Raw genomic sequence first — 19,269 nt, forward strand, 5'->3', positions numbered from 1 at the left:
AAACTATTAACAAAGACTCCTTGTAAGCTATTGACTCAAATATTGTTACTTGGATGTTAAAAATAAAATTCAATCTTCAAACATGATCCAAGCTTCAAAACAGTGAAGATAGATATACTAGTGCATTACTTTTAAGTAGCAAGATACAATTTTTCAACAATCTAACTCTAATTATGTTTCAGGCCAGACGAACACTGTGGCCATATAATATGTTATATAGTCCATATATTATAAGATACTAAACATTTTATTTCAACTAATTAATGCAGTATGATCATATCCAACTATTTTTTTTTTGTGCAATATACCATAATGTCTTTTATGGCACCTTTGTTTACCCCATACCAACAATCCATTTGCTCAATTCCATCAAAGGAACCTAAAGTTTCCTTTCTAACACAATAGTCAGTAGCGATTTAAAAACTCAATAAAAATAATTTCAAAACAACAAATGCAAGGGATTGAACTAACTAATTTTCCATTTTAGTTTACCTCTCTAAGTAGGTTTCGAAGTTGTTGAATGAAACTTGGATAGTTTAAATCGACCTCAAGTTGTATCGAAATGGAGGGGAAAAGGGAAAAAAACTGCAAATTTGAATTCATTAGAATTTAAGTGGCAATAGAGGATTTAAAAAATAAATAAATAAAAATAGCATAGACCTGGAGTGTTTGACGATGACAAATAAACATTATATATCATCAATCCCATTATTTTCTCTTCATAAAGCAATTTGACACCTTTCCTATTAAAATCTGGTGATGTATGCTACATTGAACTGACTCTGAGTCAAGCATTTTAAAAAGGCAAAAAAATAATGGTGGGAATATTTAAAAAAACTTAAAATGTAAAGTAGGTTTGTTGTTTAGTGATGGTGGGGTTGAATACATTATTATCACTCACGGGAGTCAAAATATGGGAAACTAATGGGAAATATGATGGCTTTATCAAATCATGTGATGAGAAAATATTGTTGTCATAATTGTGGGGACAAAAAAAATAGTATCAAAATATAAAGTAGGTAGGATGCATAATAATGTTCGACTTGCAGTGTGCGGAGGCGTCAGAAAGAAAAAGTGTGTACATTCGATAACATCTTCGAATTGACATAAAATACCTTTGAATATGCGTTTTACTCTTTTTAAACTAAAGGTTATAAATGGAAAGAAAAATTCAAATGACTATGTTGTCCATTTGTTCTCCCATTGAATTATTTTTTTTCCCAACACTTGATAAGGGCATCATGCGGTAGTGAAAAGGTTGATTAATTTTAAAGTGCCAGGTTATTTATAGTAGTAGTGATATTAGTTTTTTTGTACATGAGTACATAATAGGTCCATAGCCCATAGCTCAACGATTTGGAGTTCGGCTTTGGTGGACCAAAGACCTTTGCTCCAGTTTACGCAACCCTAGTAGCAAAACAAAAGAAAAAAAGAGGAAAACTGATTCGAAACCAAACCATGACTCGATTAGATTCGAAAAAGATTCTAGAAGAGAACCAGACTAAAGATCCCACATCAATCACTTGTCTTAAACTCACCCACAAAGCTCTCTCTGACGTAATAATTTTTTTTTTTTTTACAAACGTCAATTCATTTCAAATTATTTTGTTTCTCAGTAACAAAATTCTGTTCACTTTTATTTTATTTACACAGGTTTCTTGTTTAAGTGATTTCAAGAACTTGGAACGACTCGATCTTAGCTTCAACAATCTCTCCTCCCTCGAAGTACGTACATTTAATTATACTTTATATTATAATATTATATATTCTCACGTGTTTAATTGTTTCAGGGTTTAAGGTCATGTACCAATTTAAAGTGGCTATCCGTGTCACAAAACAAATTACAAAATCTGCGTGGGATTGAAAACCTTACTAGGCTTACAGTAAGTACTAAAATGTCATTTCACAAATTAATTATTACACACAGAATTCTATTTTATGGTTTATCTATGTGATCAGGTATTGAATGCCAGCATGAATAAACTTAAGTCAATTGATGAAGTCAGATCACTTATTAGTTTACGGGCATTGATTTTGAATGGTATGTTATGTATATTTGACTAGTTTAGTTTTTTTAAGTAAAATTTGTGTTGTAAGTTATTTACATTTTTGTTTCAGATAATCAGATATCCGTCATTTGTAGGCTTGATCAACTAAAGGAGTTGAATACACTTGGTATGCGCATTTTTTTTTTCTTTATTTTATTGAGTTGTAACGTATTATTATGTTGTTTTTATGTTTAGACTTTTTTTTTTTTAATGTGTCTGTGTTTATATAATTGAGTTTTGTTTTTGGCTTGCTAAGAAAGAATGTAGGAGCACATATCGATATGACTTATGCAATACGAGTTAATCTCTAGTTATATGCTTACGAGTTAATGCATAGCAATGCTTACTTAGCGATAAGGTTAATACAAAAAGTAAAGAAGAAGAATAAGTGCGGATAATGCAGGCAAACTTAAGATGCAACTATTAATGGCAAGATTGATTAATTAAACAGTTTATGAAAAGCCCTTCGGTAGATTTTCAGGAAAGAATATTTTTTATATGCTTTCACTTCAGAGCAGAAAACAATTTGGCCATCCACCCATCGATGGAGGAGGTTTTGTCGGAGCCTGTCGTGGTCAAGTTTGGAAAATCTCGTGCTATTTGCTAGTGTATATGTTCAGATACTGGATTAGTTTTGTACGACAGTCCTGCCCTTTGTGTTTCATACAATAGAGAATAGGAAGTCATTCACCCCTTTACGTTATTGTGGTTGATAGGGTTACCTGAATAGTCACATTTGTAAAAGTAGATTGATTCAGCTCTTGGACAAATAGAAGAGTTTTGTTCATATGCTGTGATCAAAGTGAATCTCTGTATAGTATACTAGTGTAGTAGGTAATGGAAGATATGAGTCACCCAGTGAATACATGCAAATGATGCCAAGGTTTAAGAGGAATCACATTTCAGTTTTGAGATGTCGGTTTCCACAGGCTTGTATCCTAAAGGGAATATAAGATGTACCTTAGTTTTGAGCTAAAAATGACAAACATCATTTGATAAAGTCACTTAAACTAGTAAAGACTATAGCATCTATGTCAGGAGTAACGCTCTAAGGCTGCATCATGTGAAAGCCTGAATTTGGTAATGAATAATGTTTTGATTCTTAAATAGCATGAATGACATGAATATTTAAGCAAATTAAAATTAAAATTTAACTAATTCATCTATTATGTCCATAAAGTCGTAGAGAAAGTACTGATAACACTACAATATGGGTCGAGAGGAGAATATTAGCATTTTGAATGCAAAGTTTATCTTTCGTCTGAGCTCTGGTCGACAGCTGCAGAGTTGTCAGCAACCATTGCCTGGAACATGTTGAAAATCCCCAAGGTTGAAACCTGTGGCTCATATACCATGTCAAACTTATTGAGTTTTGTTTTCACTCAAGCTAGGTAGTCTGTAAATATGACCTTATCTTAGTTGATAGTGAGAGATAAACCACAAAACAAAAAGCTAACCCCTTTGGATTAACGTAGACGCAAAAGACACTAGCCACAAGCCCACAACATAGACATAAAAGACTCACTTCTAATACTCTAAACACTCACCCAGTTTCATTACGGATTCTATGTGAAGGGAACATAAATTCGAGTCTGATTTTGAAGGATTTTTTACTTGCAAGTCTTTTGACTTTTCAATTCTTTTAAATCTTTGAGGTGTGGGCTGTTTACTTAAGAGAATTTGCCGTTATTGCGGAATGGATGTCTGGATGCAGTTTTTGCAATTTATTAATAACATTAACATTTTGTTGTTGTTGTTTGAATGAGTGGACCTTATTTTTGGAGGAATGAGAAAACCTATATAAACCCTCTAATGAAGGCCCTTTGGACATCATTGATTTTTAGCTGATCAATCTTAGTGGGAGCTTTTAGAAGTAGATCTTGTTTCACTGGTTGCAGTGAGTAGCAGTGTAAAACTTCATGCCATCATGTTAAATTGTCTATCGTTACGGAGCTTTGTAGCAACTTGTGGCTGGAGTTCCACATCGTTTTTAAGAAGGCAGTAGTCGGATTAATGAAAGGTTTATAGGGGTCTGTTTTTTTAAGGGTCAAGTGTTAGTCTCTTTAAGTTTTTCATTGGGCCTCTTTCTTGTTGAATCATCCATTAGCTAGGGCTATTAGCCTATTATTGTGGTTTGTGTAGAATTATCCTAGGTAAATCTTGCCAAAACGTGGCTTGTCAGAAATGAGATTGTCTTGGCAGGAGGATTCAATTACTAATGGCATGGGTGATCCTAAATGTATCTTAAATCAAAGTTTCTGTTGGAGCACTGAGCTAGGCATGTTTCGGTTGGAACATCTGGAAATCTTATCAGTGCATAAGACAAGGGACAGAGGAGTTACATGTCAATATCAGATGGAGTACTGTTTATGGTGTTGATCTTGCTCCTGATATGTCACACTATGTTGAGTTGTTAGGCTATGAGGTTGGATTCTTTTCACGGCGTACTTAGGGCTTCCTCTGGCTGCACCATATAAAGCCAACACAGGTGTGGGATTCGCCGCTCCGGTTATCAATAGATTCACCAAAAGATCGGTAGTGCGGGAAAATATATAGCTTTTGAAGGATAGGAGAATCGTTCTTAGTAACTCTACTGTATCAAGTGTCCGTATATATTGTCTATTGCTCTTCACATACTTGACCTTACCTTTGTCGCTAATTGTTGGAGAAGATCATGTATTACTTTCTATAAGGTACTTAAGGTGATGCTCACGGATACTTATCTCTTGGCCTCTTGGAAAAAGGTTTATAGCTTTGTATGCCTTAAAAACGTGAATGACTTGGATAAAGTCATATAGGCTCATCAAAGAAGTCAATTAGTCGCTTTATAAATGGATTTGGAGGTTTGGTAGAGAAAAGATGCTTTATGCAAATTATCAGAGATGAATTTGGAGTGGAAGCTACGGGATGGTACATAAAGAGGATCTCTGCTCCTTAGGGGTGTTCCTTGCAGAAAGGAAATATGATTCCAAGATGATGATGGAGGACTAATTCAGCTTAAAGGTTGGAAACTGGTCCAAGGTTCTCCATAGGAGAATACTCGGCGATTTAGCAGGCCTGTAAAGTTGCCTTCAATGAGTTATATGGCATTTATCACTGACACTATAAGATAGAGTGGCTGCCATAACCCATTCACTACCAAGTCTGTGTATGAAGTGATATATCGATGGTAGGAGAATTGTAGAACACATATTGCCAAAGGGTCTCACTATTTTCAGTTGTTAGTTCCAGCTATGTTGACTTTGAGCTCTATTATATCACTGATTAGAGTGGAAAGATCTTAATAGTATGCATCACCCTTTCTTTGGTTCTTCACTCTGGGTTCTTTTGGAGTATGGTTTCACTCCACTAGGATCATATTTGTTTGTAAAATATTATTACCAGGCATCTTCTTTTATATTTTTTTCTGTTTGTTGGCAATCCTTGTTTCATATATATTCACCATATGTGAACGTTAAGGATGATATAAGGTTTCTTTCACTGTTGTTGTTGAGCGGGTGTATCAAAAAGAGTGTGAATGGGTTATTGTATTCTTTTACATGTGGGCTGAAGATCTTATGTCTCCAATCTGCATGGGCTTGTATGGGTTTGATTGTTGGTTCAGTCCACGGAATGTGTTTGAACAACAATTGGTCTTGTTTCTGGTGCCTTGGTGTTTGGAGAAATTTCAAATGTGCTTAGTGGAAATAAATAAATATGGAGTTGATGCTGGCATCTGTTTGTTTGTGGATCAGGAGTTGGTTTGTGAGGGAATAATTTGTTGGAATTTTTGTGCACTATTGCATTATGTGAGTTATATATATAGTTGATGCTCCCCCATCTTTGTCATCTAATTGGTTTTCTACTGTACTTCCCTTGGGCATTAACGATATTGATTTGAAGTGATTGTACGCTCGTGATTGATTGGTTTTCCAGTTGTAATACCTCGTTCAATTATTCTTATTAATTAATTAATTAATTATGCAATTTATTAGCCCAGTATTAATCTATATTTGGACTTAAGAAATTATTATTGTTAGCGTCACTAATTTACTTGTTGGGCTTATTGTAGGCTCAAATATGTGGGTTATTGTATTTTAAAAGGGTTGGGAGTCTTATTGTGAGAGAACTAGGATATTATAAATACAAAATAGGGTTTTACATCTCATCACCGTAACAAACAAAATAAAAGAGAGGGAGAGAAAGTGATGGCTAGGTAATAAGAAGAAGAGTTGATTTCTACCACACTTAGAAGGGAAAGTTTGCATTGCTTTAAGGCAAGTACCTACTTGCTGTCTCTCATTTTCTAGTTTTAGAATTGTCATCTTATATTAAATAAATATATCTATTGATGTAGATGATGTGCTTTGTATGTATGTACGTGTGTGAATATTCCCTTTTACACTAATATGTATTGTATTGTATTGTTCGATGTTGACACATGCTTTAGCCTTGAAAATCTCAATTGCACTTATGTCAGACCATGTTCATGTTTTAATATACATAGGTATGATGCATGCATGTCAAGCACCATGTTTCCTTGTTTTTACCCTTATTGATATTTTTTGTATGATAACATGTCACATCAATGAATATGACAAATTGTTATAGTACTTTATCTGACATATTGCAAAAGCATATCATCTACATCAATATTTATTTAATATAAGATGACAATTCTAAAGCTAGAAAAAGAGAGACAACAAGTAGGTACTTGCCTTAAAGCAATGCAAACTTTCCCTTCCAAGTGTGGTCGAAATCAACTCTTGTTCTTCTTTCCTAGCTGTCACTTTCTTTTACATCTCTGTAATTTTGTTTGTTACAGTGATGAGATGTAAAACTCTATTTTGTATTATAATATCCTAGTTCTCTCACAATAGGACTCCTAAACCCTTTGAAAATACAATAACCCGCATATTTGGGCCTACAATAAGCCCAACAAGTAAATCAATGTGACTAACAATAATAATTTCTTAAGTCCAAATCTAGATTAATACTGGGATAATAAATTGCGTAATTAGTAAATAAATTAATTAGAATAGTTGAACAGGGTACTACACCAGTAAGTTGTAGCTGCTACTATGTTGGATATATTTTGATCAAGCCTCAACACTACTGTGTTCTCTATGCACCATGTGTGGTTCCTCAAACTGAGGAACTTTTTCATGCCATGGTTAGTGATGGCGTGATGATATTTGCCTTTTTGTGTTTGCCCTAGTACGTGATGTTAGTGGCCGTGCCCGAGGCAAGTGTACCTGAGAGGCTGAGACTATTTGTGTTGTTTAGTGCTAGTGTTTGTGGTTTGTTGTGATTGTTTCTTGAAGCTTGGAGATGGTAGTTATAGTGGGAAAGATTTTCACTAAAATTTGGTAAGAATCCCTGTTTTGTTATTGCTTGGTTGGCAAGCTATTCCATTGATCGATGGTTCAACTTTTTAGGGTTGTACTCCCTTTTATGTCATGGTGCCAAGTTCTCTAGTGTTTCACTGTCTTTTTGTTTTAGATCTCTTAGCCTCTTAGGAGCTTATATAGATATATGCTGTTGTCAATAACAGTTAAGCTTTTTAGGGTTTGATATCCTTCTATGCCGCAGTGGTGCTGAGTACTATGGTGTTGCACTGACTTTTGCTACCTCTTGTTGAGGTATTTGCTGCCATCGTCATTGTTTTGATGTTGCCACTATATTTCCGCTACAAAAGGTGTTTAGGTGCTTATGTGGATTTAATTACTATGTATGATTTGGATTTGAGGGGGAGTGTAGGGAGTATCAATAGAGGCAGACCACATTACTTGATGGAAGACTAATTATTTGTATTTGTCATCAACAATTCGAAGGCTTGAAGCAGTGTCATTGTTAGTTGCTTCATCATCTCTCCTCCTAAAATCTCTTGGGTACTTGTTGCACCTTCCCTCAAGCTATTTGGTCCCATCTGACCCATGGTTTGCCTTTTGAGCATGACCATAGTTTACTGCTCCAGTTCTCGAGCTTCCTCTAATTGAGCAGCATTTGTTAGTGGAGCTGCCACTTGCACCCTTAGTTCTAGGGACACATCTTATAAAAACCAATGTTCTAAAAAATGCTAGGTGGTAGTCGGGCGGTGGGAGAGCGCTTAGACGGGCTAGGCACTAGGCGGGTGTTTTTCCTAATATATCTTATATTATATATAGAAATACACCTATACTACAAGAAATGAAGAAAATCATTTTCCATAACTTAAAAAATAAACACAAACAAAGATACTTATTACAGAAAGGCGTAATAGTTGAAGAAGATCGACTTCATATAAAAAACATACTCTTTTTTATAGTGAAATATAATTTATAGTGGGCTTTAGTCATTTAAACTCATTCAAATCTTAAGTCTACATGGGTCTTTAATTTGTCAACATTTAATCATTCCAAAAAAAAAAAAAAAATTAGCTTGACTGGACTGCCTAGAGGCTGATTAGTTTGCTAGCCCGCCTAATCGATTTAGGCCTAGGCGAGTCGGTTGGGCATCGCCTAGCGCCTAGAGACCGCGTAGACCGATTTTAGAACACTGATAAAAACACACCTAAACAAATACAAAATCGTTAGGGCATTTATAAGTTTTAGATTAGGTTAATTTTTTTGTAGATATGATCTCCCAACTGTTCTAAACATTGTCACAAATAATCAAAATTTTCCAAACTTGCCAAATCTAGTATAAAAAATCGTGGAAATGAATGGTCCACAATTAGCTAATTTTTTTAATATATTGACTACATTTGATGGGGTTACAAGTTTCGGATTTGAATAATTTTTTGTGACGTTGTTTCAAGTAGTTGGATGATCATATGTACAAAAATTTAGCAAAATCTAAAACTTAGAAATGCCGTAACAATCATGAGTTTGTTTACGTGTTTTTGTAATATATGTCCCTAGAACCCCTCCCTACTCATATATATATGTGCAAGCCTGTTAGAGTATAGGTTTTAGTCCCATATTGAGTAGAAGACACCAGTTGTAGTATGTCTAATCACACTATTATATTTGGAGAGTGGGTCCTTGTAAGTTTAATAAAGTTTATCCATATTAGAATTTTGGTATGAGAAGTTGCATGTTAGAGTATGTTTTTTGGTCCCATATTGAGTAGACAATAGTTGTGGTATGTCTGAGTATAGGTTTTAGTCCCATATTGAGTAGAAGACACCAGTTGTAGTATGTCTAATCACACTATTATATTTGGAGAGTGGGTCCTTGTAAGTTTAATAAAGTTTATCCATATTAGAATTTTGGTATGAGAAGTTGCATGTTAGAGTATGTTTTTTGGTCCCATATTGAGTAGACAATAGTTGTGGTATGTCTACTCTCACTATATTAGGAGAGAGAGTCCCTATAATTATCATCTGAGTGTAATAAAGTTTATCCATTTTAGAGCATCTCCAATGGAGTGTAAATCCACACCTCCACATAGGCTCCATGTAGGCGCCACTAGGATTTTACACCTTTATTTCTAAAGTAATAAATATACACCTCATGACTCTTCCAATGGTGGTGTGGAAATAAAGAGTAAAACGACAAATGTTAACTGTTGCAAGTTTGCAAAAGTAAAGTTTAAGTAGAGAATGCAGGTCACTTTAACTCTCGTCCGTATTTCAAAAATCTGGAAACAAGAGTAGCGACGGTCGTGGGCCGTCGCAAATGAAATATTTTAACTACCCACGTCTGTTGAAGTGACGTCCGAACTTCAAAAACCCACCAACGACATTTAAAGCTATGTCCGTGTTTCTTATTAGCTAATAACATGAGATGGGAATTTCCACCAAATTTTAATAACTAATACCTATTGTATACGGTTTACACCCTCCATTGGAAGGGGTTTTTTCAAAGTGGGGGTGTAAATTTCACATATTATACGCTTTACACCCTCCATTGGAGATGCCCTTAGAATTTTGCTAAATGCATTCGCCATAGATCAATATAACTTTCTGGAAGTTTTGTTTGTGTTATAAAGTTTATCCATAAGGCGTTCGCCATAGAAAAGCGGACATCAGATCAGGTCCGATACTTGATATTTTGTGTTTTGGTCTCATGCACCCGTTTTTCTGATACTCATGTGCCCAAAAACATTTATCTGGTCGAAAACTTGTGCTTGATTTTGTGGTTATTGCTAATTGCGAAAATGGAGATGTACTTCACTTGGTGTTTTTTCACTTTACCATTGTTTGGAATTGGGATTTTCTGCAGTTCTTTCCAGAAACCCAATTCGTGAAATTGGTGATGCTTTGGTCAAGTTGAAATCTATGACAAAAGTAAGTGACCCTCAACTTACGTTTTATATTTACTTGTCGAAATTTTCTTCCAAATTTTGTGTTGAAGTTTTTGGTGTTAATTTAATAATTTCAGCTGTCTCTCTCCAATTGTCAACTTCAAACCATTGGAACTTCATTCAGCCCCCTTTTGAATTTGAAAGAGTTTCGACTTGCTCACAATGAAATTACGGTGCGTCTTATATTTATGATTCATTCTCTCGAGCTAATGATTTTCAAAACTGCAAATCCCTTGTTAGTTTTATTGATATCATGCTTTCCCTTTTTTGGTGAAGCATTGTTTTGATTCTGTATTGTTTACCTCCCCCAGACTCTCCCTGCCGAGTTGGCTCACAATGAGAAGCTCCAAAACCTAGATTTTGGAAATAACTTAGTTACAAAATTTTCAGACTTAAAGGTTAGCACACTTCGTGGTACATTGGTTGTTGGTTTTCTTTTCTGGTTTTCGATTGAGATGTCGGTATGATGGTCTTTAATGGTTATCCTCGATTATTCCTCTATTGTAGGTACTATCCTCCTTACATAATCTTAAAAGCCTGAATTTACATGGGAACCCTGTTGCTGAAAAAGATGAAATAGGGAAAAAGGTGATGCAGCAGTCTCTCTCTCTACCTCTATCTTAACTTCTTGTTTTGAGATTCAGATTATCAGACGCTCCGTCTATTCATTTTATTTATGTTCGTTATTCCTATCGTTGTTATTATAGTTTTTATTAGTATTATTATTTTTGTTGTTATTTATATATACTCTTTATAAATAAATCTTATATTGGAAACAATGCTATCGCAGATCAAAACACTAGTCCCAGACTTGCAAATATTCAATAGTAGACCAATAGAGAGAAGCAAGAAAAATAAGAGTTTTGAGAAAGCTAGCGAGAGTGATATGACTAATGAAGTTACTAATGTGAAAGAGAAGGAAGGAAAGATAAAAGGATCCAGCAACAATGAAATGAGTTCTGTAAAACATAGAAAGGAGGATAATTCTTTTGATACGGCTGAGGCTCATGATGTGGAAAGTAAAGTAAAGCGCAAAGCATCCAAAACAAACACTGTGTTGGGGAAAGATGTCTTAGTTAACAGCAAGGATGATGCTGAAGTGAAAGGAGATTTAAAGAGACAGAAAATGGTTCAATCTCAAAAGGATTTAAACAAACAAAAAAAGAAAGGAGCAGAAGAAATCAAACTCGGTCCTATTGATGATGGAGAGACCTCGTTTGCGGAACTTGTATTGGCAGGGGTTGGTGAAGTTGATGATGCTTACGGAAAGAAGTTAGATCGCAAGGCTATTCAAGATATCAATAAACTGGGTGGTGGAATTGTCACCTTAGACACCAAGAAAAAGAAGACATCAAAGAGCCTTGGCAAGGGGCATTCTGCACTCCAGTTTTTGTCCCCAGCAGCTGAAGTAGGAATGGGTGGGCCCTCAACGTGGGGTGATTAATATGTACATGTATTCATGTGCTCCAGTGTTTGTCCCCATTGATCGAAGTTGGAATGGATGGACTATCAACATGGGATAATTAACCTGTAGAGGACTCTGGATATCTTGCTGAGCTCATGGTGTCAGCATGGAGTGAAGCTTTGATAAGATTGTAAGCCCATTCATTGTAGTAGTTGATTTAGACGCTTGTTCTCCTTGAATTTAGTAATACCCTATAGTATTTCAACTTTGTTTTTTCTTATCTCTAGAACAGTTAACTAAAAATGATGTACGCAATCCTACCTATCTACACAATTAACTAAAAGCTGATTTTATGGGGATGTGATCTGACCCACATGGAGATCATCTCCACAAAAAATCAGCTCCGTTGAACATGTCTAACCCTACCAAAAGTTGAGTTCAAGTTAGAAATTTATCGGACGGTCCAGAATTTTAACGCTCTTTTGACAAGACTAGACACATCCGATTGAATTGATTTTTTGTGGAAATATTATCCATAGTAGAGGTAATATCTACCAAAAATCATCCCTTAGAGCAATATGCAAATCCGCTTTTTGGATTGCGTATGTCAATTCCGTATGTTGATGTAGCCAGCCTGATATATATATATATATATATAAATATAAAATAAATAAATAAAAAATCTAGAACTGTTTTTTCTTCCTTTTGTCTTTTTTGTCTGTCTTCGTCCATCTTCCTGCTTCAACACCCTTCCTCTCCCTCCATTAAAATCAGAAGAAAAACAGGTTGATGATGCTGATCGAGGGAGAAGATGCTTACAGGAAGATGAGAAAGGCATCAAAACAAAAGTAGAATAACATGTTTTAGAAATTTTGAGTGGGGTCTCAATATAATCTGAGTTTCACTTCAAGCTGATGTCAAGTCTTTCTAGCAAGATGTCCAGAGTTCTTTGCATTTTAATCAGAGCTTATGAGCGCTGACCTTTCAGGTTTATCTTTATTTTCAGAGGGCGCCTTTACTTTTTGGTCTTCTAGGTGATCGGGGAAGGCTGTCATGCTATGCATTCTACAACTCACATATGCAAACAGAAATCTTAGACTGATGCAAGGTAAACTAAATAGTCTTTAATTATGTATGATTCGGTTGCACGTGGCAATCTTTTTATTTTTCTTTTAAAAGATTTTTGGAAAGTCTATTGCACTAAAAATTTCACTTCAATGATGCATGATGTGGTTCCACCAGCTAAAAACATCTATTCACATCTTGTTTGCTGATCATGAAGACGAAAACTCAAGTCATCTATCTCTTTTTCTCTATTACTGTCTCTCTCTCTAGCTTATTCCCTACTTTGTGGGGACAATGTTTTCAGAGATTACTTTGAGGTGCATTACCAACTCTAGTAGGATAGATAAATAGGCTTATAGCAACTTGCTAAATGTAAATGAAGAAGCAATATAAGTTCGCAGTACAAGAGATGCTATGCGGTGACCACAATACAAGAGAGGCTTAAGTAGTCTTGGAAAGAAGGGGAGCTGAGATGCATGTCTATAGACTGAACAAATTTATGTTGGCTTTCTCCTGATCTAGGACAATCTGTAAAATATATGTTACGATTGTATGGGGCTATGGGTAGATGTTTGTCTCGAGTATCGACATGCCTACTTACTTTAAAACTCCCACACTGTACTTTTTACCCTTAGTCTCACTTGGTTTAGCAGCTTCTTACAATATCTTCAGTCTTCACACTGGATAAGTTGCTGGAAGTGCAGATTATCTTCTGCATGTGGAGATAAGGCTGCGTATAGCTGAACCCTCATCAGACCCCGCAGTGCTTTGAGATTCTTGCACTGGGAAAACCCTAATTACAGTTTAGCCTCAATCAGAGTTTGTTAGTTCAACTTATGTGCAATGTGCATGGTTTTTGAGCTTTTTCATTTCTTGTAAATTGGCCCTTTCAAGCATTTGTCCTGTTTCTATTCGCTCAGATTGTTTGTGTGGATACCTTGACACATGGGTCAGAGAGATAAGATATCTCGAGGAAGTTTGTAAGTGGCAAGATGGATCAGAGTATTTCTCTGAGAAATTTCCGTAAAAGTAACTTAGTGTTGACACCGATTGAGGATATAGTAGTCCTTTATTCCTTTTATCTTTATACCCATGTTTACTTTTGTGCCTTTCATGCTCTGTACTCCCTTGATAACAAATGGGCATATAGAAGCTCATCCCATGTGTCCGGTACTCCAGGAAGACACCAGTGGCTACAATCTTGTATAGATAATACTGTTATGCCTGGCTCTCTATAGTTTGAAGGATGACCATCTTTCCTAAATTCTGTTAAGTATGAGATGTTTAAACGTGGGCATTACTAAATGATTCCTTCATCCATTTAATCGTTTCATGAATAATTAGGTTGTTCCATGGCTCGGTGTCCAGGTTGGGGTAGATAGTTTTAGGTGATGTAAATGAATCACACGTACCCACTTCACTCCATGTTCCATTCCTGCGCATTTTAGCAGTGGTCCTATGAGTCATAGCATCCCTGCGTAATGATAGGATACATGCAATTTTGTAGCAACTTGCCTGAAATGAACTGGGGAGTAGCTCCGAAAAAAGATGTAGCTCTTCACAGGATCTAGATTTTGAATTTGTAGCTCTTCACAGGATCTAGATTCTAGAGACCTTTTAAATGCATCCATCACATTCATTGTGGTATTGAGAAATTCTCCTTCCTCAAAATAGCAACCCACCTCAGGAAAGAAGTATAATTGGTAAGTACTTTCGCCATTCTCAACAAGTGACATAGGATAAGTTGAAATTCATACATCTTCACAGTTTTTTCTTTGTTCCACCAGTGTCCAGCATTGAAAACTAGAACATCAGCATCCACCTTAAATGGCGCGGCGGATATGGTGAGAGAATTTTTTTTGTGGGGGGTGGCCGACGTTCACCAGGAAAGGAAACCCTATAGTATTCAACTGTGAGGTTGTAGGTTTCAAACCTTATGGAGAGATAGCCTTTGTGTTATTGGTTGGAGACTCCTTGTGCAAGCGGCATACTAGAGATTCCCATTGGTTTCTACCCCCTATTGAATCACCAGCAAAAAGTATACGCTTATTTCTGCTGCTATCTAGAACGTCACCTGCGTTAAACCTGTATTTAGGACAGATAACCGCATCAATATTGAGGTGAAGAGTAATTGCGCATGCATTTCACATTGAACTGGCATCGTAATTGTTAAAGGCTCCAAATGGGCAAAAGCTGACTGATATTGGTGCTTATGGATATAGGATATGGTTTTGCTGCGTTGAAGTATACGACCATGATTTAATGAAGATGCCGACTTGTGCTGTTCTTGGGGGGAAATGCCTTTATATTCGTTTTTTACTCTTAATGAAGCCATTGTTTACCACAGAAGGCAGTCAAGTTTAAACTTGCCAGTTGCCACAAAACAGAATATATTAAATGGCCTAATCTGCAGATCCGTAGGTCTTTCCAGCTCAAGTGCTCATCTGCTACATGAAATTTCATCTTCCACAAAGAATTGCACTCAGACTCTTTGAGCATTCCGAATGATTGTCACCTACAGATCAGCCCCAGATTTGAGAAACTCACCTAAACCCGGCCAATTGCAAAAATCACTCGCTTACCCATGTTAAATCAATCCAATGTGTTAGGTGACTTGTAACACGGATGGTATGTCAGATCCCGGTTTGTAAATTCCATCGTGCTTGTTTAATTTGTGAAAATAACTGAATCGGACGGTATTGAAATCCCCATTCTGTTTGGTATGTTAGGGGAGAAGTCACCTAACACTGTCACCATGCAGTCACATAACACGGTCAGTGTATGCATGTTGTGAGTCTCAAGTTCGTTGTTTTATGAATCAGAATATTGCCATGCCAAGCAAAGATACGGATTTTGTTAAAGGATTGGACATTAACGGGAGTTCGAAGTCCAGTTTCTTATTTTTATTGGACATTGTTCTGATTTATACTCGTGTGTTGGAAGTTTGGAACTGAATTCAATTGTCTCTGTTCCAGTTTTACAGTACTAGACCAAAACCATGAAAGAACCGAACCTATAATGGAAATAGGTTTTTTTTTTTTTTTTAGCTCGGTAAAAGTGATATTCTATTAATAAAAGAAAAGTAGGCTGAGAAGGCCTACATTACAAGAAAACAACCGAAAAATAAATATTTACAAGCGATGAAACAAAACATGAGAAGAAAAAACAAAAAACCCCTGACATGCACTCTCACCCATGTCTAAAAATATAAGACGATTCCATCTAGCAACAAAATCCTCAAAGAAGTATCTTCTAAACTTTTTGAAGACTTTAGATCACCGAAATAACAAAGACAATTGAATGGCACCCTCTGTACTTCGATGTGATGATGCCTTATTCACAATCCAAGATAACACAGGTGTTTTACTAGTGAACGTAGCAATGTTTTGTATGAACACTCACCGTGGAAGATCACAACCATGCGGTTTCCATCGCCAATTGAGATAGTGATCATCCTTTCGTCCATTTTGTTGGCACTTGAAGCCTGGATCAAGGAACACGCATGCTTCAGTATACGTCCGGAACCCATGTTACATATAGGAGTAATCATAACTTTTCAGTATACGTCCGGAACCCATGTTACATATAGGAGTAATCATAACTTTTCGAAAAGGAAATTTAATAGTTGTGTAGTTTTTCTGATAGGAAGCCAATATGATAAAAGGATAGGGATTGAAATGGGCCTTTAAGGTTTAGAAATATAAGGAAAGAGAAGAGACTGTACGAGGAGCCTGCATATATGAGTTCTTTTTTTTTATGAAGATTGGTAAAGAGAGAGTCTGAAACTTTTGGAGTAATGGTGTATGAGGTTGAATTTAGTCACACAAACTGTGCGCTACCCCCCTGGTTTCCGATCTCAAACCGCGCTCTCGCGGTCTAAGAGTAAAGCCTCCATAAAACCGCGCTCTCTACTTTAGTGCAAAACCGTGTCAAATTTCCTCCACAAACATGTCTATGCAGTCTTGAAATGATGGATTCAACACAAAAGATGAAAGAAATGAAATAGAATTTGTTGATTACTAGAAAAAAAGAAAAAACATGAAACCCCATTGTTTTAAGGTAAATGGATTTCACATAAAACTAAAATTCAAGCTTTGACAAAGTTGTAGGTCCTTGAAACTGTGAATGACTTTGAGTTAAATCCTTTCATAGAATGATTTGATAAATAAATTGAAGACGAAGTTGTTTAATGGTTGAGAAATGGTTTGAGCTAAAAGAATAGTTTAGAAAGTGGTTTTGGTTTCAGTGGACTATGTTTTGGTTTATGGTTTTGGATACTGCCTTTCAAGTTTCAGTACAGTTACTTTTGATTGGTAACATACAACTTGGCATCCTTAACTAATGTGCCCAATTGCCCATCCACACTTTTAAGATTAAATTATATATATAATTTAATCTTAAAAGTGTGGATGGGCAATTGGGCACATTAGTTAAGGATGCCAAGTTACTACTTTGTAACTTTATTCTTAAAAATATATATATATTTTTTTTTGTAACTATATTTCTTTTCATTTTGAATATCTAAACTTTATTTTGTTTGAATAATTTTTTTTTACTACTTTGTTTTACAAATATGTGTATTATTTATATGTTATATATGCCGCTCTGAAACACAGAGCTTCTCAAGTTAGGCGCTCTTACGCTCCCGCTTCCGCTCAGCGTTATGGTGACTAACTCAGGTTGATGATCCATGAAAAGAGGAGAGAGAAGAGAGAAGAGTTTTTTTTTTAAAAGAGTTTTTGTGGTTTGTGAAAGGAACACTATACTGTAATTGGTTCATTAGTTGAACGATTTGGTTGCTAATTATAGAAAGCGAAATCTAAAGAGTAAACAACTCGCGTAAAATCATGGTAGCACGGTGTAAACTCATCTGACATTCTGACGTGCATGGTAATATGGCATAAACTCCATAAAGTGCTAGCAATGGGTCGGGGCACTTAGGTGCTTGATCCACCATCTTGTTGTAGTTGGGCTTTGAACTCAAAATAATAAGGGTTAACTAGTGATGTAGACACAATACACACACACTAGTTGTTCCATATAGGAGTAATCACAACTTTTCGAAACAGAAATTTAATAGTTGTGTAGTTTTTCTGATAGGAAGCCAATATGCATGAAAAAAGGAGAGGGATTGAAATGGGCTTTTAAGGTTCAGAAGTATAAGGAAAGAGAAGAGACTGAACGAGAAGCCTGCATATACGAGTTCTTTGTTTTTTATGAAGATAAGTAAAGAGAGAGTCTGAAACTTTTGGAGTAATGGTGTATGAGGTTGATGATCCATGAAAAGAGGAGAGAGGAGTTTTTTTTTAAGAGTTTTTGTGGTTTGTGAAAGGAACACCATACTGTAATTGGTTCATTAGTTGAACGATTTGGTTGCTAATTATAGAAAGCGAAATCTAAAGAGTAAACAACTTGCGTAAAATCATGGTAGCACGGTGTAAACTCATCTGACATTCTGACGTGCATGGTAATATGGCATAAACTCCATAAAGTGCTAGCAATGGGTCGGGGCACTTGGGTGCTTGATCCACCATCTTGTTGTAGTTGGGCTTTGAACTCAAAATAATAAGGGTTAACTAGTGATGTAGACCCAATACACACACACTAGTTGTTCCATATAGGAGTAATCACAACTTTTCGAAACAGAAATTTAATAGTTGTATAGTTTTTCTGATAGGAAGCCAATATGCATGAAAAAAGGAGAGGGATTGAAATGGGCTTTTAAGGTTCAGAAGTATAAGGAAAGAGAAGAGACTGAACGAGAAGCCTACATATACGAGTTTTTTTTTTTTTTTTATGAAGATTGGTAAAGAGAGAGTCTGAAACTTTTGGAGTAATGGTGTATGAGGTTGATGATCTATGAAAAGAGGAGAGAGAAGAGTTTCTTTTTAAGAGTTTTTGTGGTTTGTGAAAGGAACACCATACTGTAATTGGTTCATTAGTTGAACGATTTGGTTGCTAATTATAGAAAGCGAAATCTAAAGAGTAAACAACTTGCGTAAAATCATGGTAGCACGGTGTAAACTCATCTGACATTCTGACGTGCATGGTAATATGGCATAAACTCCATGAAGTGCTAGCAATGGGTCGGGTCACTTGGGTGCTTGATCCACCATCTTGTTGTAGTTGGGCTTTGAACTCAAAATAATAGGGGTTAACTAGTGATCTAGACACAATACACACACTAGTTGTTCCATATAGGACTAATAAAAAAGGAGAGGGATTGAAATGGGCTTTTAAGGTTCAGAAGTATAAGGAAAGAGAAGAGACTGAACGAGAAGCCTGCATATACGAGTTCTTTTTTTTTCATGAAAATTGGTAAAGAGAGAGTCTGAAACTTTTGGAATAATGGTGTATGAGGTTGATGATCCATGAAAAGAGGAGAGAGAAGAGTTTTTTTTTAAGAGTTTTTGTGGTTTGTGAAAGGAACACCATACTGTAATTGGTTCATTAGTTGAACAATTTGGTTGCTAATTATAGAAA

The 19,269-nt window shown here is 35.9% G+C and overlaps 2 protein-coding genes across 2 annotated transcripts; one reads left to right on the forward strand and one right to left on the reverse strand.

The window, feature by feature from the left end:
- The first annotated feature begins 1,318 nt into the window (after nt 1-1,318).
- On the forward strand, nt 1,319-12,970 carry LOC147489344 (Leucine-rich repeat (LRR) family protein). The gene is made up of 11 exons (XM_086570048.1): nt 1,319-1,557; nt 1,654-1,725; nt 1,791-1,883; nt 1,960-2,041; nt 2,119-2,175; nt 10,235-10,299; nt 10,394-10,489; nt 10,628-10,714; nt 10,824-10,904; nt 11,107-11,911; nt 12,728-12,970. Exons 1-10 carry the CDS (start codon nt 1,459-1,461, stop codon nt 11,758-11,760), a joined length of 1,386 nt encoding a protein of 461 aa, XP_086426174.1. The 5' UTR covers nt 1,319-1,458; the 3' UTR covers nt 11,761-11,911; nt 12,728-12,970.
- Nucleotides 12,971-13,768: 798 nt separating this feature from the next.
- On the reverse strand, nt 13,769-16,364 carry LOC147489345 (protein trichome birefringence-like 9). Its single transcript, XM_086574619.1, has 4 exons — nt 16,352-16,364; nt 16,189-16,291; nt 14,778-14,871; nt 13,769-14,083 (listed from the first exon to the last, which is right to left on the reverse strand). The coding sequence occupies exons 1-4, from the start codon at nt 16,362-16,364 to the stop codon at nt 13,898-13,900; spliced, it is 396 nt and encodes a 131-aa protein (XP_086430745.1). The 3' UTR covers nt 13,769-13,897.
- Between the last annotated feature and the right edge of the window lie 2,905 nt (nt 16,365-19,269).

This window comes from Coptis chinensis, chromosome 7 (assembly GCF_015680905.1).
Source record: "Coptis chinensis isolate HL-2020 chromosome 7, ASM1568090v1, whole genome shotgun sequence".
Classification (NCBI taxonomy): Eukaryota; Viridiplantae; Streptophyta; class Magnoliopsida; order Ranunculales; family Ranunculaceae; genus Coptis; species Coptis chinensis.